We start from the raw sequence: 23,643 nt of genomic DNA on the forward strand, positions 1-23,643 counted from the left end.
GCACCCAAAGCTTCTGGAGTCGGGGCCTAATCTAGGTCAAGTTTCACAAAGATACCCAGGATGCCAGAGTGGCTTCACATGTGTGTCTGCGTGCCTCTCTTTGTCTGCTGGCCTGCTCACACAGAGCAGGGCTGCCCTGAGGAGAGGCAGGAGCACTGTTTTCATCTGCTTACAGTGAAGGAGGCTAATGTAGAGGGGGGGGGTCAAGAGCCTGTTAAAAGCATCTCGGCAGCTCCTGGGTTTGATAAAGGTTAGTAAACTGTAGGAGATGACAATCTTACTCTGCATGCTTGGAGATTGATGATACAGAGTGCCAAAGTTTTCCGGGTTTTCTTCCTCTTTTCCGGGTTACATCCTAAGGGATTTCATCTGCCATTGGTTTTTCACTAGACGTTTCATAAGATGCGTATAAAAATAGTTTTGCTTGGTCAAATCGAGATTCAGCTATATTTAGAATCAGGAGAGACCATATCACTCATTCCAAAACAAAACAATATTTCAATGTTTGTTCTGTTTGTTTGTTTGTTTGTTGGTTTGTTGGTTTGGTTTTGTTTTGTTTGGTCCGAGTGAAATGTTATGGTCTCTTGTGGTGAGAATGTAGAGTTGTTGCAATACCTCCCTACAGACCTAGGGGGTGCTATCTGCAGTAAACTACTCTAATCTAGGACTTCCTGTGAGAGGCTTGATAGAGGTCTGAATGGTGTGATTCTGGGTCAGTTCCCTAAGTGGCCACACGCCAAAGCCACGCCACGCTGAAGCCACACCGAAGCCGCGCTGAGGCGATTGTTCAGGATCCAGTCCTATTTTCCAGGCGTGACGCGTGAAGCTTGAAGCTGCCAGGCATGAATTCAATGGGAGTTGTGGGCGGGTTCAAGGCACACCGAGCAAGTCGCTGGGGAAACGGGACTGCTCCTGGTGTGACCGGTTAAGCGTCAGTTCAGCTTGAGCCTGCCTCAAGGTTCAGCTCTGCCTATGTTCTGTCTATGCTGTGAACAAAGCCAGGCTAAGACAAGACAGGAGGAGGGGGCTGAGCCTGGGCCCAGTAGACTTTTGTTTTTGTAAATAAATCATGTATACTTTTTAAATTCTAGTTTATTGGTTTTTATTATGTTAGAATAGTAATTTTACCACACGCTCCTGTTTCTAAATAGCCTATAGCTGAATCAGAATATATAAGCATTTTACAAAACGTCTGGTTATGAAAGGTGAAATTAGTTATTAGGGATGGGCCGGTATGAGATTTTGATGGTATATAACCTTAGGCAAAAATACCACGGTGTCACGGTATTGTGCACCTCTATAATGTGTTATTGTAAAATCTGCGTAAAAAAAATCTCATTGAACAAAATGTATTTTATTTAACATTTTATACATTTGTAAACGACGTAGGCCTATGTTAACAGTATGTTAGAGGTTACACGTAGAACATAAGTAGTGTAATTGAATTATTTTGTGTGTGATGTGTTTATACTATATATCCTTTTTTGGGGCGTTTTTCCTTTATTTTGATAGGACAGTAGGCAGACAGGAAAGGTGGGGAGAGAGAGAGGGGATGACATGCAGCAAAGGACCTCGGGTCAGATTCGAACCCGCGTCGGCTGCGCGAAGGACCGAGCCTCCGTCGTATTATTTCTGCTGTAAAGTCGGCCATTTTAACATGGGAATGAATAGGGAATGACTCCCGTTTGCAGCCGGTCTCAAGTGGACATTTGAAGAATTGATTTTTTTTGGGTACTTTCGCATTGGTTTAATCTCTCCAACAAACAACTCCGCCCTCGGAGGGGAGGGAGGGAGGGAAAGAGAGAGAGAGAAAGAGAGGGACCGGGGTGCCCAGTAGCAACAGTATTAACAATAACAACTATAGTAAACACAGACTCCATATTGCACACATACATACACATACAGAAGCACATATAATTACAGCATCAGTCCAAACATGCTCTAATCAGAGCTGCAATTACACGTTTAGCCACAGAGGGCGGTCTTGCCTGATGCCACAGCACATGTGAGACAGGAATGGTTTTTTCCTAGGTGAAGCTCTGAAAGCCTAAAGTGGGATGACTTGGGGTTTAAACTGAATGGTTTTGGATCCAGGCTGAAAGCGTCAACTTTCTAACATTGTTCTCAGCAACTGGGTCACATCTCTAACATCAGCTACTGTATAAAACCAAGAACACCAAGTTAGCCTAGCATAATGAGAACTTAGTAGGTCGACAGTATTTGAAAGTCTGACCGTCATTGGCCTTAGACCCCCAAAACAACTTATTAAAGCCACAATATGTAACATTGCCACATTGCCACAAGTATCTCAAAACGAGTAGGCCTATGTTACTGTATGTTTTAGATGTGTACCACCCAAATGTTTCCAACAATGTTCAAATCCAGAGAAATACATAATTGTAATAATACAACATCATTGTAGAAATACAAAACTAAACTACATAATGAAATATGAACGCTCGATTCCTAGGCTCGCCCTGCAGCTCACCAAGCTGTGGACTCACCCGCAGCATGGCCTCGCCTGCTCCAATTGCTCAACTTCGCATCACAAAACATCACAATTGCTCAAGTGACATCACTGATGATGCTGAGCTTGTGTGTGTGTGACATCACTGATGATGCTGAGCTTGTGCGTGTGTCTGCCCCCGCCTCTGCACAGAGGCTCCACAGAGCCTGTGAGAGAGAGACAGAAAGCCAGTGATACAGATTATTATTATATCAATAGAATATATTTATGACAGAAGTCCATGTGAATGAGCGAGTGAGCAAACATCATGCAGTTTCAGTTTTTCCAAATGAAGCTCGAACCTGCTCCGTGTGTCAGCCATCAGGCTGAGTCATGTGACCTAACCTGCTCCATGTGTCAGCCATCAGGCTGAGTCATGTGACCTAACCTGCTCCGTGTGTCAGCCATCAGGCTGAGTCATGTGACCTAACCTGCTCCATGTGTCAGCCATCAGGCTGAGTCATGTGACCTAACCTGCTCCATGTGTCAGCCAACAGGCTGAGTCATGTGACCTAACCTGCTCCATGTGTCAGCCAACAGGCTGAGTCATGTGACCTAACCTGCTCCATGTGTCAGCCAACAGGCTGAGTCATGTGACCTAACCTGCTCCATGTGTCAGCCAACAGGCTGAGTCATGTGACCTAACCTGCTCCGTGTGTCAGTCAACAGGCTGAGTCAGGTGACCTAACCTGCTCCGTGTGTCAGCCTACAGGCTGAGTCAGGTGACCTAACCTGCTCCGTGTGTCAGCCTACAGGCTGAGTCATGTGACCTAACCTGCTCCATGTGTCAGCCAACAGGCTGAGTCATGTGACCTAACCTGCTCCATGTGTCAGCCATCAGGCTGAGTCATGTGACCTAACCTGCTCCATGTGTCAGCCAACAGGCTGAGTCATGTGACCTAACCTGCTCCATGTGTCAGCCATCAGGCTGAGTCATGTGACCTAACCTGCTCCGTGTGTCAGTCAACAGGCTGAGTCATGTGACCTAACCTGCTCCATGTGTCAGCCAACAGGCCGAGTCATGTGACCTAACCTGCTCCATGTGTCAGCCTACAGGCTGAGTCATGTGACTTAACCTGCTCTGTGTGTCAGTCAACAGGCCGAGTCATGTGACCTAACCTGCTCCATGTGTCAGCCTACAGGCTGAGTCATGTGACTTAACCTGCTCCATGTGTCAGCCAACAGGCCGAGTCATGTGACCTAACCTGCTCCATGTGTCAGCCAGCAGGCTGAGTCATGTGACCTAACCTGCTCCATGTGTCAGCCAACAGGCTGAGTCATGTGACCTAACCTGCTCCATGTGTCAGCCTACAGGCTGAGTCATGTGACCTAACCTGCTCCATGTGTCAGCCTACAGGCTGAGTCATGTGACTTAACCTGCTCTGTGTGTCAGTCAACAGGCTGAGTCATGTGACCTAACCTGCTCCATGTGTCAGCCTACAGGCTGAGTCATGTGACTTAACCTGCTCTGTGTGTCAGTCAACAGGCTGAGTCATGTGACCTAACCTGCTCCGTGTGTCAGCCAACAGGCTGAGTCATGTGACCTAACCTGCTCCGTGTGTCAGTCAACAGGCTGAGTCATGTGACCTAACCTGCTCCATGTGTCAGTCAACAGGCCGAGTCATGTGACCTAACCTGCTCCGTGTGTCAGCCAACAGGCCGAGTCATGTGACCTAACCTGCTCCGTGTGTCAGTCAACAGGCTGAGTCATGTGACCTAACCTGCTCCATGTGTCAGCCAACAGGCTGAGTCATGTGACCTAACCTGCTCCGTGTGTCAGTCAACAGGCCGAGTCATGTGACCTAACCTGCTCCGTGTGTCAGCCAGCAGGCGACGTGTTGCTTGATTGAAAGGCTCTATTTCTGCAAAACTCCGTGCACCACACCAGCTTCAAAATAGAGCATTTTTGGACGCGAGGGTCGTCCTGCTTCCCAGTATTGGACATCGCTAGGTAGGATATCTGCACCTGCTGCCAGAATAAACGCCTTATTGATGTTTTTTTTTATGGAGTGGAGAATTGCTTTCTACAGTATATCTTTGATGTAGTTTACATTGAAAAACTGTATTAAAAGTCTGTCTCGACTTTCGCATACACCCCGCAGCACACTACTGTACGTCGTGCCCCAACTCGCCCCACCTCCGCTCTACCCCGGAGGTGTTCCACACGTGGGAAAGCAACAATGCCTCATGTCTGAAAGGGTTAACTCCAGGTCATTCTCATGTCTGAAAGGGTTAACTCCAGGTCATTCTCATGTCTGAAAGGGTTAACTCCAGGTCATTCTCATGTCTGAAAGGGTTAACTCCAGGTCATTCCCAGGGCTGCCCTGAGAATAGAGACACTGCGTAACGCGTCATCATTCAGAAACCACGCCCAAAGACGGGGGAAAACACAAACTCCTGTCCAATCCTGGCGTTCTCCTATGTCACGTGGATGGTTGCGTATCCACATTTTTCTTCTCGCCAATTCTCAATGGCTTCCTTGTTTTGCGCAGGAGTACAAAAAAACTTTAACTGGCGATTTTTTTACATTTGTTTTCCGCGCAGCCCCACCACACAACAGCTTTTAGCTATGTTTCATTCAAGGAAAATGACGCTGGTGTGTGGAAGTGAACAGAGCTCTTCCCCCGTGATGGGCGTGGCCTATTACATGCAGTGTCTCTATACCCTGTGCTAGTGCTACCCTGAGATAACCCAGAGTCCATATCTCAAAGTGGCTTTAATGTACTATATATGTAAGTCAGCGGACGTCCTTGTCTGAACTTTCATTTTCTGCCCGAGCATTTCTTTGTACTGTAGCGCAAAAAACTCTCACTTTCGTCCCCCAAACTTTATATAGACCTCCATGACGTAGAGTGCTGTAATGAAAGGTCTGACAGCCGTAAACCTTTCTGGACTCCCTCATCTTTCCCCCCTCGTCATTGCCAGGCGTCTTTACGTGTTCTCTTCAGATGAAAAGCACATCTAGAATAAACATGTGGTACGACGCGCTCTCCTTCAGTTTACCAGTGGACTGTGGTCACAGGGGCATGTGATGAGGAGCCACATGTGATGAGGAGGGAGCCACCATGGCATCGGTAGAGCTGTGTGTAGGAGGTGTGGTCCCAATGTGGTCGAAATCCCACGGCAGAAGGTTAATGACGCGGGTTAAGGTCGCAGCGCACCATGCCCTCAAATAATTGACTCTACGCCTGCCTTTAGGCTCATGTGTTTGTCATGTCAGTGGTGATGAGGCACAGACTCTACACCTGCCTTTAAGCTCATGTGTTTTTCATGTCAGTGGTGATGAGGCACAGACTCTACACCTGCCTTTAAGCTCATGTGTTTTTCATGTCAGTGGTGATGAGGCACAGACTCTACACCTGCCTTTAGGCTCATGTGTTTTTCATGTCAGTGGTGATGAGGCACAGACTCTACACCTGCCTTTAAGCTCATGTGTTTTTCATGTCAGTGGTGATGAGGCACAGACTCTACACCTGCCTTTAGGCTCATGTGTTTTTCATGTCAGTGGTGATGAGGCACAGACTCTACACCTGCCTTTAAGCTCATGTGTTTTTCATGTCAGTGGTGATGAGGCACAGACTCTACACCTGCCTTTAAGCTCATGTGTTTTTCATGTCAGTGGTGATGAGGCACAGACTCTACACCTGCCTTTAAGCTCATGTGTTTGTCATGTCAGTGGTGATGAGGCACAGACTCTACACCTGCCTTTAGGCTCATGTGTTTTTCATGTCAGTGGTGATGAGGCACAGACTCTACACCTGCCTTTAAGCTCATGTGTTTTTCATGTCAGTGGTGATGAGGCACAGACTCTACACCTGCCTTTAAGCTCATGTGTTTTTCATGTCAGTGGTGATGAGGCACAGACTCTACACCTGCCTTTAAGCTCATGTGTTTGTCATGTCAGTGGTGATGAGGCACAGACTCTACACCTGCCTTTAGGCTCATGTGTTTTTCATGTCAGTGGTGATGAGGCACAGACTCTACACCTGCCTTTAAGCTCATGTGTTTTTCATGTCAGTGGTGATGAGGCACAGACTCTACACCTGCCTTTAAGCTCATGTGTTTTTCATGTCAGTGGTGATGAGGCACAGACTCTACACCTGCCTTTAGGCTCATGTGTTTTTCATGTCAGTGGTGATGAGGCACAGACTCTACACCTGCCTTTAAGCTCATGTGTTTTTCATGTCAGTGGTGATGAGGCACAGACTCTACACCTGCCTTTAAGCTCATGTGTTTTTCATGTCAGTGGTGATGAGGCACGGACTCTACACCTGCCTTTAAGCTCATGTGTTTTTCATGTCAGTGGTGATGAGGCACAGACTCTACACCTGCCTTTAAGCTCATGTGTTTGTCATGTCAGTGGTGATGAGGCACAGACTCTACACCTGCCTTTAAGCTCATGTGTTTTTCATGTCAGTGGTGATGAGGCACAGACTCTACACCTGCCTTTAGGCTCATGTGTTTTTCATGTCAGTGGTGATGAGGCACAGACTCTACACCTGCCTTTAGGCTCATGTGTTTTTCATGTCAGTGGTGATGAGGCACAGACTCTACACCTGCCTTTAGGCTCATGTGTTTTTCATGTCAGTGGTGATGAGGCACAGGCTTCGGTTTCAGCCGCTAAAGTTTACGTTTGTTGGAGCGAGTTAAGGTGATTGATGGTGTGGTGCTCCCTCGCAGCAGTTCAGGTTTGGGGAGTAACAGAATACATATACAGTATTTAACATACAGTAACAGAATACATATACAGTATTTAACATACAGTAACAGAATACATATACAGTATTTAACATACAAAATGTAACTGTATTCCATTACATTTACAGTTTAAATTGGTGGTATTGCGAATACAGTTATTGTGTTAAAAAAATTACTTTAAGGGATTACAGTACTCTTTTTGTTTGTTTTGTTTTATTTGCTCCAAAATTGTGACGGAGTGTGACGGGTCTGGAGGGGGGGGGAGTGTGACGGGTCTGGAAGGGGGGGGGGAGTGTGACGGGTCTGGAAGGGGGGGGGGAGTGTGACGGGTCTGAAAGGGGGGGGGAGTGTGATGGGTCTGGAAGGGGGGGGAGTGTGACGGGTCTGGAAGGGGGGGGGGAGTGTGACGGGTCTGGGGGGGGAGTGTGATGGGTCTGGAAGGGGGGGAGTGTGATGGGTCTGGAAGGGGGGGGAGTGTGACGGGTCTGGAAGGGGGGGGGAGTGTGACGGGTCTGGGGGGGGAGTGTGATGGGTCTGGAAGGGGGGGGAGTGTGACGGGTCTGGAAGGGGGGGGAGTGTGACGGGTCTGGAAGGGGGGGGAGTGTGACGGGTCTGGAAGGGGGGGGAGTGTGACGGGTCTGGAAGGGGGGGGAGTGTGACGGGTCTGGAAGGGGGGGGAGTGTGACGGGTCTGGAAGGGGGGGGAGTGTGACGGGTCTGGAAGGGGGGGGAGTGTGACGGGTCTGGAAGGGGGGGGAGTGTGACGGGTCTGGAAGGGGGGGGAGTGTGACGGGTCTGGAAGGGGGGGGAGTGTGACGGGTCTGGAAGGGGGGGGGAGTGCGACGGGTCTGGGGGGGGGGGAGTGCGACGGGTCTGGAAGGGGGGGGGGGTGCGACGGGTCTGGGGGGGGGGAGTGTGACGGGTCTGGAAGGGGGGGAGTGCGACGGGTCTGGAAGGGGGGGGAGTGTGACGGGTCTGGAAGGGGGGAGTGCGACGGGTCTGGAAGGGGGGGGAGTGTGACGGGTCTGGAAGGGGGGGGAGTGTGACGGGTCTGGAAGGGGGGAGTGTGACGGGTCTGGAAGGGGGGAGTGTGACAGGTCTGGGGGGGGAGTGTGACGGGTCTGGAAGGGGGGAGTGCGACGGGTCTGGAAGGGGGGGGAGTGTGACGGGTCTGGAAGGGGGGGGAGTGTGACGGGTCTGGAAGGGGGGAGTGCGACGGGTCTGGAAGGGGGGGGAGTGTGACGGGTCTGGAAGGGGGGGGAGTGTGACGGGTCTGGGGGGGGAGTGTGACGGGTCTGGAAGGGGGGAGTGCGACGGGTCTGGAAGGGGGGGGGAGTGTGACGGGTCTGGAAGGGGGGGGAGTGTGACGGGTCTGGAAGGGGGGGGGAGTGTGACGGGTCTGGAAGGGGGGGGGAGTGTGACGGGTCTGGAAGGGGGGAGTGCGACGGGTCTGGAAGGGGGGGGGGTGCGACGGGTCTGGAAGGGGGGAGTGCGACGGGTCTGGAAGGGGGGGGGGTGCGACGGGTCTGGAAGGGGGGGGGGTGCGACGGGTCTGGAAGGGGGGAGTGCGACGGGTCTGGAAGGGGGGGGGGTGCGACGGGTCTGGGGGGGGGGGAGTGTGACGGGTCTGGAAGGGGGGGAGTGTGACGGGTCTGGGGGGGGGAGTGTGACGGGTCTGGAAGGGGGGAGTGCGACGGGTCTGGAAGGGGGGGGGGTGCGACGGGTCTGGGGGGGGGAGTGTGACGGGTCTGGAAGGGGGGGGAGTGTGACGGGTCTGGAAGGGGGGGAGTGTGACGGGTCTGGGGGGGGGGAGTGTGACGGGTCTGGAAGGGGGGGGAGTGTGACGGGTCTGGGGGGGGGAGTGTGACGGGTCTGGAAGGGGGGGGGGTGTGACGGGTCTGGAAGGGGGGGGGGTGTGACGGGTCTGGAAGGGGGCAGAGTATGACGGCTCTGGAAGGGGGCGGAGTATGACGGGTCTGGAACGGGGGGGGAGTGTGACAGGTCTGGGGGGGGAGTGTGACAGGTCTGGAAGGGGGGGAGTGTGACGGGTCTGGAAGGGGGGGAGTGTGACGGGTCTGGGGGGGGGGAGTGTGACGGGTCTGGAAGGGGCGGGAGTGTGACGGGTCTGGGGGGGGAGTGTGACGGGTCTGGGGGGGGAGTGTGACGGGTCTGGGGGGGGAGTGTGACGGGTCTGGGGGGGGGAGTGTGACAGGTCTGGGGGGGGAGTGTGACGGGTCTGGGGGGGGAGTGTGACAGGTCTGGGGGGGGAGTGTGACAGGTCTGGGGGGGGAGTGTGACAGGTCTGGGGGGGGGGAGTGTGATGGGTCTGGGGGGGGGGGGTGTGATGGGTCTGGGGGGGGGGAGTGTGATGGGTCTGGGGGGATGAACTAAACAACAACTCTCTTTCCTCTCCTCTCCTCTCCTCTCCTCTCCTCTCCTCTCCTCTCCTCTCCTCTCCTCTCCTCTCCTCTCCTCTCCTCTCCTCTCAGCATGTGACAGTACCCACTGGGGTCCTCACTGCAGCAGCCGGTGTCAGTGTCAGAACGGTGCTCTCTGTAACCCCATCACCGGCGCCTGCATCTGCCCGCCCGGCTACAGGGGCTGGCGCTGCGAGGCCCAGTGCCACGCCCACGACTACGGCAACGCGTGCCAACAGAAGTGCCAGTGCCAGAACGGCGCCCAGTGCCACCACGTGACTGGAGAGTGCACCTGCTCGCCAGGATACACCGGGGCTTTGTAAGTCGGAGCGCGTTGGTTTTCTAAATGGTAAATGGCCTGCATTTATATAGGCTAGCGCTTTTACCCAAAGCGCTTTACAATGAGTAGGTAGGTAGATTCACCCAGATGTTCTTACGCTGCGCTGACAGCGCTGCAAATAGCACAGGCTAGTGTCCTCTAGTAAGAGAGTGGCGTCAGCGGAGGACCAAAATGCAAGAATCATTAGCCAATGAACAGCCAGGAATGGGTCTCGCGCTACTTTTGCATGCTAAAATAAAGCAGATAATGTACAATTTGATTCATTTCAAGGGATGAAAAACCCTTTCAAAGTACAACACTGTCTATTTTGATGCAACTCGACAGTGCTGCTTTTTTTACTGAAGAGTTCCACTTTCTACTTCCTGGAAAAAAACTGGTCCATTGGAGTGAATGGAGATGTCAGAACTCTTCTATTATACGGCTCTGGCACAGGCTATTTGAGTGTGAGGGCGGGGTTTGAGTGTGAGGGCGGGGTTTGAGTGTGAGGGCGGGGTTTGAGGGAAAGCCAAAATCTGAACATGAAATCAATAAATCATGCTCTCAAATTGATAGGCCGCGCTCTCGATTCTGGGTCGGAGCACCCAGGTTGTTCTTGCCGAGTTTAGACGTTTCCATACAAGCTAAACCCTAAAACCACGTTACAGAAGAGACCGGTTAAGAAATGAACACAGACACTCAATCTCTGGGTATCAAACGTTAACCAGTGTTGGGAAAGTTACTTACTTTCTACATATTACTAATTACTTTCATTTCAAAGTAATAAGTTACTTTACAAAATTACTGTCTGTGTAGAGTAACTTGTTACTTATTACACTACTTTTGCATTACTTTCACCAAAATAACGGCAGTAGCAGAATGAACCCGCCGCCCCGGAACCATCCCGAAAAAGAATTTCAACCGTCTTGAAGTCAGTGTAAAGTTTAAACCGTCCAAAATTCTAAATATAATCCTTTGCCTTTGTTATTGTCATCTATAGTGGTTATTTGCATAAAAACACACAATTTGATTAGGAAATGATTATATCGTTTTTTAAATATGTGCTTTCATTAAAAAAAGTAACTCAATTTGTAACTTGTGTTACTTGACAAAGTAACTTGTATAATATTACTGAAATCCTATAAGTGATAAGTTATATTACTGAGTTACTGCTAACAGTAATGTATTACATGTAATATGTTAGTTTTGTAATGAGTTACCCCCAACACTGACCTTAACTGGAGCAAACATAGCCACTGTTTCTTCCACCAATAAGTATATTTTGAGCCAGTATGTTGTGACGCTATATAATACCTATACATTTGCATATTTTCATGACAAAAATATTTGTTTGTCCCAGAATTTCTCCAAGACTAAAGCTTAATTTATACTTTTTAGAAAGTGTCACTCAGCACATGGTCGCAGACGAAAAAGAAAGTGTCGCTCATGGTGTTGCATTTATACTTCAGTGAACGTTCGCCTCTGTTCAACGGTCACGTGACACTCGAACGCTATTAAATGCTGACAGGCAAGAGAAGAGGGGGAATGGAATGCACAGTGAAACCACCTCGGAGGCAAGATGTAACGTACTTGGCTGCAGCCGCATATAAACGACACACAACCACACAGCTCACCTCCTCTCTCTCTGGGAAATGCACAATGTTCTTTGTGATTTTCACGAAGTCATACATCAAGGACAGCTTGATAAAAATAGCGGAGACACGTTCATTCATTTCAATCGAGTGAAAACCAAAACAAGGAAGTCAAGCGCGTGCCGTCTATATAGCCAATCAGACTTGCGCGATACTATGACGTAGTCAGCGACACTAGACATTTCACCAGGTAGCAGACACTGCTCGCCGACACTTAAAAGTGTCGACTCAAGTCCTCATTTCTGTCGGCGACCGTTTCAAAAGTGTCGGCAGACGAAGCATAAATTGGGCTTACCTCTATGTTATGCTCTCTCAAATTCTCAATTATTTAGTGCAACTTCCAATAAAGGAAACTTTCAAGTATCACCTCCAAAAATGGAAGGTGGCTAAATGCTAAATGGCTGTGTTGTTTGTGCTCCCAGCTGCGAGGACCTGTGTCCACCAGGGAAGCACGGGCAGCAGTGTGAGGAGAGGTGCCCCTGTCAGAACGGAGGAGTGTGTCACCACATCACCGGAGAGTGCTCCTGTCCTGCGGGGTGGATGGTACACACACACACACACGCACACACACACACACGCACACACACACACACGCACGCACACACGCACACACGCACACACACGCACACACACACACACACACAGGGCCGTAACCAGGGTTCCGAAATAGGGGAGGTCCAGCAAGGGGAGGCGCAAAAAAATTTGAGTTTTTTTTTCCCCTTTTTTAGCCATATTTAGAGTAATATATCATTTTAAATCAACATTAGGATTATACTGTTGTGATGTCATTATTCAGTATATTCTCTTTCATGTCACCACCTGCTCAGCTCTCCTGTCAACATAATTGTAACTAACAAACACAAACTGTTTTAGCCAAATTCATATCAAAATGACACCTACAAACACAGGTACACAACCCAAGCCGTACACAACACACAAAGTCATCATCGATAATAAAAAAAAACATACAGAGGGACATTTATTTATTCCTGATAGGAACGATTGAAAAATAAAATAAAATATATTATGTTGTTTTTAACTTTACACCACCTCTTTTTGTTACTTATTGGGTCATGAAACTGAAACCATGCATATAGCCACCTGCATACCTGACTTCGGGAGCTTGGCAATTGGCATCATGCATGATTAGCCAGTAGCATCCCAACGTGTCACACAGGTAACATTACTTAAGAGACAGACTAGACACTTACTTTCTTGGTTGTTGCTAAAAAATCTGAAATATTAGGGGAGGTCCGGACCTCCCCGTCCTCATAGCTAGTTACGGCCATGCACACACACACGCACGCGTACACACACACGCACACACACGCACGCGCGCGCGCGTACACACACACGCACGCACGCACGCACACACGCACGCACACACGCACGCGCGCGTACACACGCACACGCACGCACACACACACGCACGCACACACACACACGCACGCACACACACACACGCACGCACACACACACGCACGCACACACACACACGCACGCACACACGCACGCACACACACACGCACGCACACACACACACACGCACGCACACACACACACGCACGTACACACGCACACGCACGCACACACACACACGCACGCACACACACACACACGCACACGCACGCACGCACGCACACACGCACACACACGCACGCACACACACTCACACAAACACATGTGACAGTGACATACAGTATGTGATGCCTTGTTGTCCTATAATAAAAAAACAATAAAATGGGAAAATGAATAGGGCTTCTATTATTTTTCCTATTATATTGTTGTTGTTGTTGTTGTTGTTGTTGTTGTTGTTTACCTTCTATTCATACGTTCTTATCTGCTTTATTCCCTGACTTACTTTGACAGTATGATGTTTGTCAAAGCACTTTGTCATTATTGTATTGAATGCAGTTGATTGTTTTTTTTGTCTACAGAAGCCACACGTGAACAGAAAGAATCCAAGTAGAAATACTAGTCACCTTCAGTTTGAACACTCTTGTTGTTGCTGTGTAGGGTACAGTGTGTGGCCAGCCGTGTCCAGAGGGACGTTTTGGACGAAATTGTTCCCAGGAATGTCAATGTCACAACGAAGGCATTTGTGTCTCGTCTAGCGGACAATGTCTCTGCAGCCCTGGGTACACCGGAGAACGGTAAGACCAACACTGTGCAGTACCTCTGGCTGCTTTTAGACATCAAGTGCGGCTATTGTTTCCAGAGAGCTGGTGCTTTTAACCCATTGATACCTGAGGCAGCGTTTGTGTGCGTATCCCTTTAAGGCCGCGAACCGCGTTAACGCGGTTCACGGTCTTAAAGTGTTTATTTTTACTCACTGACTCTTTCATTTATACATTGAGACTTTACAAAATGTTTGGTCATGGAAATTTGGTTTAAAGTCATGGAAAAGTCATGGAAATCCATTGGTCAAAATGTGTATGAACCCTGAAGGGTTAAATCGAGCATTTATGAGAGATTTCAAAATATCGAGAAATATATATATCGTGTATCGCGATATAGCCGAAAAATATTCAGATATTCTTTAGAGGCCATATCGCCCAGCCCTACTGCATGGGCAGAGGCTGGTAGTGCCAACCTGTCAGTAGTGCATGGGCAGAGGCTGGTAGTGCCAACCTGTCAGTAGTGCATGGGCAGAGGCTGGTAGTGCCATCCGGTCAGTAGTGCATGGGCAGAGGCTGGCAGTGCCAACCTGTCAGTAGTGCATGGGCAGAGGCTGGTAGTGCCATCCTGTCAGTAGTGCATGGGCAGAGGCTGGCAGTGCCAACCTGTCAGTAGTGCATGGGCAGAGGCTGGTAGTGCCATCCTGTCAGTAGTGCATGGGCAGAGGCTGGTAGTGCCATCCTGTCAGTAGTGCCGGCCTCTGCCCATGCACTACTGACAGGCTGGCAGTGCCAGCCTCTGCCCATGCCATCCTGTCAGTAGTGCATGGGCAGAGGCTGGCAGACTGGAACAGACTATTAATCCTGGATAACATCACTAACCCACATCTGACTGGAGGATTATGTCCACATCTAATGAAAACACCAGCGGACTCAAAACAAGGCCGTATCCATGATGAGCCACTTCCAGCTGGCAGAAGGTGGTGTGGCCCAGCTACTGAAGTGGCTCAATACGGTGCGTTGGACCAAAGCGCTCAGCGGTGTTGAACACACAAACATGTCGGCTGGAAGTCCTTTGGGGGGAAACTGTATTATGCACCGCTCTGCCCTTGTGCGGTCAAGACACCAAATGATATGACATGGCATGACAGACAGTGCAGACTCGTCACAATTTGAATGGCTGGAGATTGGACTTGTTGCACGAAGAGAAGACGGGACTTGACTTGACTTGGGTTCTGGTGACTTGTGCTTTGATGACTTGAAAAGCTTTTCTGAAGTCTTGACTTGAGATCTTGTGCGTTTGTGCAAATGACTTGGATTGAAAGTCATGACATTTTGTTCCAGCGGACGACTGAATTTCAATTTGGTTTTCTGGATTTGTCTGGAGTTGGAACTGATTATAGGAATCGAACTGATGATGCTCTTACCAAGTATTGCATTGAAAAGTCCTGGATATTTACTTCTCTTTAAAGGAGGACTTACCCCCTAGATATGTATTAGAACAGTGATTTGAAAATACCTATGGAAAAAAACAAGAAATGACATATACTCTTGTCTATACTAGACTCTTTGGCTGTGTTAAGTCAAGATTTTTTTTCGGAAATCGACGCCATTACAGTTTGCCTACTGCCTCAAAAATAATTTATTTGAGAGGGGCGATATCTTTATAAATATCAACAATTAGCCAACGCTGGTGGCCTGTATGGAAACAGAAAATCCTGAAATGGTTGATAGTTATATCAATTTGGCCATTCAGTGGCGAACTAGAAATTTAATTATTTTTGTCCCATTTTGTCCCATGTGTGTGTGCGTGGCTTGCATGTGGCTTGTCTAAACTTACGTTAAGAGCCTCGCTGCTCGCAGCACACAGCACACAGTGAGGACAAACCTCTCGCTCTGGGGTAACACAATGCGAGATTTCTCCACGTAATTCCCTCGTCTAACTAGAGATAAACCGCCCAATGAAATCCGTTTTTAATTTGCGTTTTGGGGCTTGGGGAGAGCTCTTCTCCTCCTCACACTGTTCCCATGCGAATCCCCCCGAGCAGCACACACACACAGACAGAGCCAGTCGCTCTGCTCTGCTGACTTGATTTCCATAAAAGTTGGCGTTGCTTGTACACAGTGATGATATTATATTAGCCGATATGTTTAGAGAAGCTTTGTCACATTGTCACGTCGTAGTATAGCGTTATATTTTACATGTCCGCTAAACTGCGACGAGATTTGTTTGCTGAAATGTCAGACTGTTGAAAGCCCCCGCCTCTCACTGCTGCTGTGTGCTGCTGCTGCTGCGCGCCCCCGCGGGTGCATGAGAGAGCAGACTGGCCGAGAGAAGTGCTTCTGAAGTCGGACTGATAGCCGCGGAAATGTCAGACTGTGCTCTCTGTGCTCTGAGCACAGAGCTGCTGCTGCTGCTGCTGCTGCTGCTGCTGCTGCTGCTGCTGCTGCTGCGCGCGCGCCCGGAGCTTGGTGCTAGTGCATGAGGTTACAGTACGACTCTCTCCCGCCCGCTCCCGCCTGGCTGGGCTGGAGACAGTGCTTCCAACTCGGACTGATAATATAAACATCATCATTCGAGCTTATCCAGGTAAGATATCAATAAAGTAATGACACATTCAGCGGGAAACTAACTATAATTAAGACATGTGCCAACTTTGACGACGTTTGGTTCAGTATTTTAAGAGCAAACTTCAATAGGAATAGGCTTGGAGTTCTGAGGAGCCGAAAGGGTACAGGGGGGGTAGGGGAGTAATTATCTTGAAATCCCATAGTCTTTGGGAACACTGTGACGTCAAAGTGTTCCTAATCTCCCATTCATTTGAGAAAGAAAAAAAAAAGCAGTCTTTGACCCTAAGAGGGCGCTTATGCCAGGTATGCTGCTGAAAAATGATACAAATGGTAAAATGGCAACAGTTTGGTGTCAAATGTGGAAATTCTGACCAGAATTCTTCACACATCACCCCCAAAGTCATATATATTGGTTAAAAGCTGAAAAAAAGTGTTTTGGAGGTAAGTTCTCCTTTAATATATTAAATTGATACTGGACTTCTTGATTTGTTCTCACTTTAGTCTTGAGACTTGACTTGAGACTAATGCCTCAAGACTTGAGACTGACTTGGGACTGGAGCTTGTGTGTGTGTGTGTGTGTGTGTGTGTGTGTGTGTGTGTGTGTGTGTGTGTGTGTGTGTGTGTGTGTGTGGTGTGTGTGTGTGTGTGCGTGTGTACTCACAGCCCTGCTGATAGATTCAATTCATTTTGGATGAGATTACTACAGAGTGCCAAAGTCACGCCCTCGTCCATGTTCAGAATAAAATTAGAAACATAGAATAAAAAATGTATTTAAAAAAATCGTTTTAATATATATATATATATATATATATATATATATATATATATATATATATAGCTGATTCGCTTGGTTTGACCAAGTAAAACTATTTTATAAGCATTTTACGAAATGTAGATGGGGGAAAAAAATGGTGGATGAAATCCCTTGGTGTGTATGCTGAGCGTGGAAGAGGGTGTGACTTTAGCACTCTATGCTTTGACTTGCTATTTTTAATTGAGCATATTAAGAGTAGCATATTAATTATCATCAATCCCAATGTCAGCATAGCATAAGCAGCTCAAATGCACCATTTAAACCTTGAAAAGTCAGAAGTAAAATGGCCATCTGTTCTCAAAATGCCATCAGGAAAAAAAACAGACCAGTTTGAGAATTAAACACACACACGCACACACACGCACACACACACGCACGCACACACACACACACACACACACACACACACACACATACACACACACAACTCTCCATCTCCCCTCCACGCCGTCTTAGAGAAAACACAAGCAGGAAGCTTTGGTCGGTGTTTTCACAGACAAGTCCCCGGGCAGTGTGTGTGTGTGTGTGTGTGTGTGTGTGTGTGTGTGTGTGTGTGTGTGTGTGTGTGTGTGTGTGTGTGTGTGTGTGTGTGCGTGCGCCGGGCAGTGTGTGTGTGTGTGTGTGTGTGTGTGCGTGTGTGTGTGCGTACGCCGGGCAGTGTGTGTGTGTGTGTGTGTGTGTTTGTGTGTGTGCGTGTGTGTGTGCGTACGCCGGGCAGTGTGTGTGTGTGTGCGTGTGTGTGTGTGTGTGTGTGTGTGTGTGTGTGTGTGTGTGTGTGTGTGTGTGTGTGTGTGTGCGTGCGCCGGGCAGTGTGTGTGTGTGTGTGTGTGTGTGTGTGTGCGTGCGTGTGTGCGTGTGTGTGTGTGTGTGTGTGTGTGTGTGTGTGTGTGTGTGTGTGTGTGTGTGTGTGTGTGCGTGTGTGTGTGCGTGCGCCGGGCAGAGCAGAGCGGGGCAGAGTCCATATAATTAGTGAAATATCAGAGAGCGCGCACCATATACTTAGCCTGACCAGCCGAGAGTCAGGAATAGCTCCTTCCAATCTGCTTTGATGAGTAAATAAGGGCTTGAGGGAAGCTCACTGTGCCACACCCTTTACCCACTGGAAGGCCGTAACGGGACCTCTGCGTTTGTTCTTCTGCGTTTAGGAGCCAAAGGAGTGTTTCTTGCCCAAACTCCGTCGCCCATCATCCATTGAATAGTCTGACAGTATTCATAGCCTTATTAGGGGCCAAGAATGTAATTACTAATGTAATAACTGCCAATGACATCATCATTTTCCCATTCTTAACTCATTGAGTGCCAGCCACTTTTGGAGAACGGACGCTCCCAGTGCCAGAGTTTCAGAGCGTTTTCAGTGATTTCTCGAGGCCCACAGAATATTGTGTGATATTACTATGTAAACATCGAACACGCACAAAGAACGATGAGACTCTCTTCTATCATCTGCAAAAAAAAGTTTATTGATATCATTTTCCGTTCTTTAGTTATCAGCCGGAGAAGATAGGTTGATTTCAGCAAAAACACACGTTTCAATTTAGAATCTGAGATATTCAGCCTTTTGTGAAAGGAAGCATTTCAAGCACATCATTGACTCTGAAGTTAATATTTTCTGATGTAATGACACCTCAAAAATAATTTCCTTCAATAAAACAGTGAAAACAAAGGAATTTTGTTTGGCCAAATAATATTTTTTAGCTGCAACCAGCAGCGCTGGCCCCTGCGTGCGCAGACCCTACACCTTCTTGCTGGTCTTGATTTACTGCTGGTGGGCACTGGGCATCAGATATTCTAGCTTGTTTGCCTGTCTCTGTGCATCGAGCCTGCTGCCTGGGTCTGTGTTTACTGTCAATGGTTGTATGCTGTAGTGCCCTGCGTGCCCCACCCCCCTCCTCCTCCTCCGTGGGAGTGTCTCTGGGGCTCTGCTGCGAGTGCGTTTGCTCTGCGTTTGCTCTGCACTGAAAAGTGCGCTGCACCCCGCTTTTTCACAGCCTGTCGCCGCCTCCCAACTGAGAATAATGTAACTTTTCAGAAAGACGCTGGTGTCTGCAACTAAATCATATGGAGGGGCTATCGCAGCGGAGACGGAGGGGCTCAATTGTGGCAGCAGATTGACTGCTGTTCACAGGCACAGCTAACGTTATGCTTCATGCATATCGATGCGATTTGCGTTTCCACATGACTTCTTCTCTCTTTTTTCCTCGCCTTTCTCTAATCTGGAGAGCACTGTCGCCACCTAATAGGTCCCTAAAATAGCTTTTACACATTCAACATCCACCATACTTTCACAGGAGATGGATCTGGCTTTGATCCACGTCCCACCGTCAAAAAACGCAATTGACGAACATACTCGTCCTTGGCACTCTACGTTACTAAACGAATTGACGAACATACTCGTCCTTGGCACTCAATGAGTTAATGTAATAAAAGCCAATAATGTTATAACTTACCAATAATGTAATCGGAATCAGAATCACTTTTATTGCCACAGTATGCAAGATTACACTCGAGGAATTTGTCTTATACCTTTTTTTTTACATCAAAAGTCCCACTAGTACACGTGTTTTTGTTACCCAGGAAAGCAGCAGGGGGCAGCAGCAGCAGCAGGTTTATATGGCACTCTCTCAACCCGCGTTTCTCCACCGCTGCGGCCCATCTGTTGTCTGCTTTCTTCCACATCCGCAACATCTCCAGACTGGGCCCATCCCTGTCCCAACACAGCACCCAAGTCCTCGTCCACGCAGGTGTCCCCTCTCGCATTGATTACTGCGACTCTCTTCTCTCTGGCCGACCCACCGAACTGCTCAACAGACTCCAAATCATTCAGAACTCAGCTGCCCGGATCATCACTAAATCCTCTGACCACATCACCCCTGTCCTCATTCAACTCCACTGGCTCCCCGTTCACTACCGGATTGACTTTCAAAAACCTTCTGCTCTCTTACAAAGCCCTGCACAACCTAGCCCCCACCTACAGTACCTCTCTGACCTCCTCCAGGAATACACCCCTTCCCACTCTCTCCGCTCTGGCCTCCTGACTGCCCCCCCCCCCTCCCGCCTCATGGCCTTCAGCTGCTCTTCACCCAGACTCTGGAACTCCTTGCCCCCACACATCCGACAGTCTGACTCCATCACCACATTCAAATCCCACCTCAAAACCCACCTGTTCAAACTGGCATACTCACTTTAATCTCATACAGCACTCTGTGTGTGTCATCTGCCTCCCCTGTGTATCTCGTGTCTCTTCTTTGATCTACGCTCGTCATATTTTAATTATGCTGATATTTGCCATGCATGTTGTTTTGATCCGAGTATGATCTTTTAGAATGTTTGAGCACAACACAAAACACAACACAAAACTGTCTATTTTGCTGCAACTCGACAGTGCTGCTTAATCCAGGACCTTACTTCCTGGAACTCTTGAGAGTAAAAAACTGGTCCATTGGAGTGAATGGAGATGTCGGGACTCTTCTATCTACACGGCTCTGGAGTGAAGATACTGATATATCAAACTAGAAGACCTACGGCATCCATTGCTATCGACCATGTCATGCTAGCTGGTTGGGAAGGGGGTGGGGCTAAGTAACGCTCCAAATTTAGGCAACATTTTGGTGAGGAAAAACGTTCTACATCCTTCCTAAATGCCGCACTCAGTGCCATCCTTGCTTGAGTCTGTACCCCATCTGGGCCACCCCAGTCAAAATGGCCTGGACACGCCAGTGGCCACCTGCCTCGTCAAAGTACGCCACACACATGTGTACATGGGGGATTCGCAGTCGAATGATGCAGGTTTAAGAGTGGCAAGCAAGCAGTAACTAGAATTAGAAGGTGTGGGAACCCTGGCTTCTAATGTGATGTTTAAGAAGGTGTAGGAACCCTGGCTTCTGATGTGATGTTTAAGAAGGTGTAGGAACCCTGGCTTCTGATGTGATGTTTAAGAAGGTGTAGGAACCCTGGCTTCTGATGTGATGTTTCAGAAGGTGTAGGAACCCTGGCTTCTACTGTGATGTTTAAGAAGGTGTAGGAACCCTGGCTTCTGATGTGATGTTTAAGAAGGTGTAGGAACCCTGGCTTCTGATGTGATGTTTAAGAAGGTGTAGGAACCCTGGCTTCTAATGTGATGTTTAAGAAGGTGTAGGAACCCTGGCTTCTGATGTGATGTTTAAGAAGGTGTAGGAACCCTGGCTTCTAATGTGATGTTTAAGAAGGTGTAGGAATCCTGGCTTCTACTGTGATGTTTAAGAAGGTGTAGGAACCCTGGCTTCTGATGTGATGTTTAAGAAGGTGTAGGAACCCTGGCTTCTAATGTGATGTTTAAGAAGGTGTAGGAACCCTGGCTTCTGATGTGATGTTTAAGAAGGTGTAGGAACCCTGGCTTCTACTGTGATGTTTAAGAAGGTGTAGGAACCCTGGCTTCTGATGTGATGTTTAAGAAGGTGTAGGAACCCTGGCTTCTAATGTGATGTTTAAGAAGGTGTAGGAACCCTGGCTTCTGATGTGATGTTTAAGAAGGTGTGGGAACCCTGGCTTCTAATGTGATGTTTAAGAAGGTGTAGGAACCCTGGCTTCTGATGTGATGTTTCAGAAGGTGTAGGAACCCTGGCTTCTACTGTGATGTTTAAGAAGGTGTAGGAACCCTGGCTTCTGATGTGATGTTTAAGAAGGTGTAGGAACCCTGGCTTCTGATGTGATGTTTAAAAAGGTGTGGGAACCCTGGCTTCTACTGTGATGTTTAAGAAGGTGTAGGAACCCTGGCTTCTGATGTGATGTTTAAGAAGGTGTAGGAACCCTGGCTTCTAATGTGATGTTTAAGAAGGTGTAGGAACCCTGGCTTCTAATGTGATGTTTAAAAAGGTGTAGGAACCCTGGCTTCTAATGTGATGTTTAAGAAGGTGTAGGAACCCTGGCTTCTGATGTGATGTTTAAGAAGGTGTAGGAACCCTGGCTTCTGATGTGATGTTTAAGAAGGTGTAGGAACCCTGGCTTCTACTGTGATGTTTAAGAAGGTGTAGGAACCCTGGCTTCTAATGTGATGTTTAAGAAGGTGTAGGAACCCTGGCTTCTGATGTGATGTTTAAGAAGGTGTAGGAACCCTGGCTTCTAATGTGATGTTTAAAAAGGTGTAGGAACCCTGGCTTCTGATGTGATGTTTAAGAAGGTGTAGGAACCCTGGCTTCTGATGTGATGTTTAAGAAGGTGTAGGAACCCTGGCTTATGATGTGATGTTTAAGAAGGTGTAGGAACCCTGGCTTCTGATGTGATGTTTAAGAAGGTGTAGGAACCCTGGCTTCTGATGTGATGTTTAAGAAGGTGTAGGAACCCTGGCTTCTAATGTGATGTTTAAAAAGGTGTAGGAACCCTGGCTTCTAATTAAATTGGGGTCCTTGATATGAAAACGGTTGAGAATCACTTGTAATGGATTGGCTTTAAATGAATGTAAGGAGCAGTTGTGATGATCTTTGACCTTTAATGATGAGAAAACGTATAGAATTTGTGTTACAGCCGTGGGAGAAACAGCACCAACTACCCAGTGTACAATACGTTCCTCAAAGATTTTCAATCAGCGATAAAAATCAATTAAGTTTAATTTTCCTTACCTCCTTCTCGCTCCCCCTAAAATGACAGGGTCAGAGCGGGGTGTTTCTGACAGCTGACACAAATAGCTTGATTGTGCGGTTGCGGTCGGTATGCTGTACAGAGTACAGTATGTAATCAAGGGAAAGATAATGGGGACCATCAGGTTGTTTGTTTGAAAGTCGCTTCTTTTGCTTAGCAGTTAGCCGCATTAGCTAAACCTCTGTGTTGCAGTGATGACTGTGCTGCCGAGGCAGCAGTGTAACCACAACTGCAGCCTTTTGACTTTAGCCAGCAGCATGTGTGTATGAAACAAGCATGTGAATTACAATGTGCATTGCAATAATGCTGAAGTCAACTTTTGAATGCAGAACTAGTATTCACCTTATTATTTGCCTATACAAGAACGCTTCTGCATGACGTCATTTTGTAATCGTCTTTCCGTTTTGGACACGGAAGTAGATTACGCCTACCGTAGACATTTTTAGACTTGCCAAAAAGCTGTTTTCAAGCAAAAAAAAAAAAACCGTTTTAAAGTTTTAATATTTTTTCGGATGAGAACGTAACATTCCAAATATGTGACCAGTTTATCAGAATAACGGCTATTTGGAAATATTTAACGAGCGGCGAGGTCTGAGAGCGCTGGCTGTGTGACCAGTCGGACTAGCCAGTATCTGTCGACCCAGCTAGCTACTACTGGCAGTGAGAAAACACTGTCGACGTCGACATGTACTGTAACTGAAATTGGCCGCAGTGTAGCTTCTGAATGTTGCGAAACTTCATTCATAGTGACGTTTTGTTTTGAAATTGGCCGCCAACTACTGTAGCACTGAACCGGAAGAACAAATACAATTGCATCTAACGCGGAAGAGAGAAAAAGTGGGCGTGGTGAATAAGGTGAATAGGTTGTATTTTTCCATTATGGCATTGTTACTTTTACTTAAAGGTCCCATTCCGTGCAAAAGCTGTTTTTACTTGTAAA

General features: G+C 48.0%; 1 protein-coding gene across 1 annotated transcript in view; it reads left to right on the forward strand.

The window, feature by feature from the left end:
* The window catches only part of megf10 (multiple EGF-like-domains 10), a gene marked incomplete at both ends in the record, with an annotated part of 79,291 nt that overhangs the window by 17,885 nt on the left and 37,763 nt on the right, over nt 1-23,643 (forward strand). The window contains 3 exons of the mRNA XM_083641156.1: nt 9,693-9,939; nt 12,011-12,131; nt 13,605-13,741. Of these exons, the coding sequence (XP_083497282.1) occupies nt 9,693-9,939; nt 12,011-12,131; nt 13,605-13,741 (505 nt within the window). The remainder of the gene's footprint in view (nt 1-9,692; nt 9,940-12,010; nt 12,132-13,604; nt 13,742-23,643) is intronic.

The sequence above is a fragment of the Poromitra crassiceps genome (assembly GCF_964638095.1).
Source record: "Poromitra crassiceps genome assembly, chromosome: 8".
Classification (NCBI taxonomy): domain Eukaryota; kingdom Metazoa; phylum Chordata; class Actinopteri; order Beryciformes; family Melamphaidae; genus Poromitra; species Poromitra crassiceps.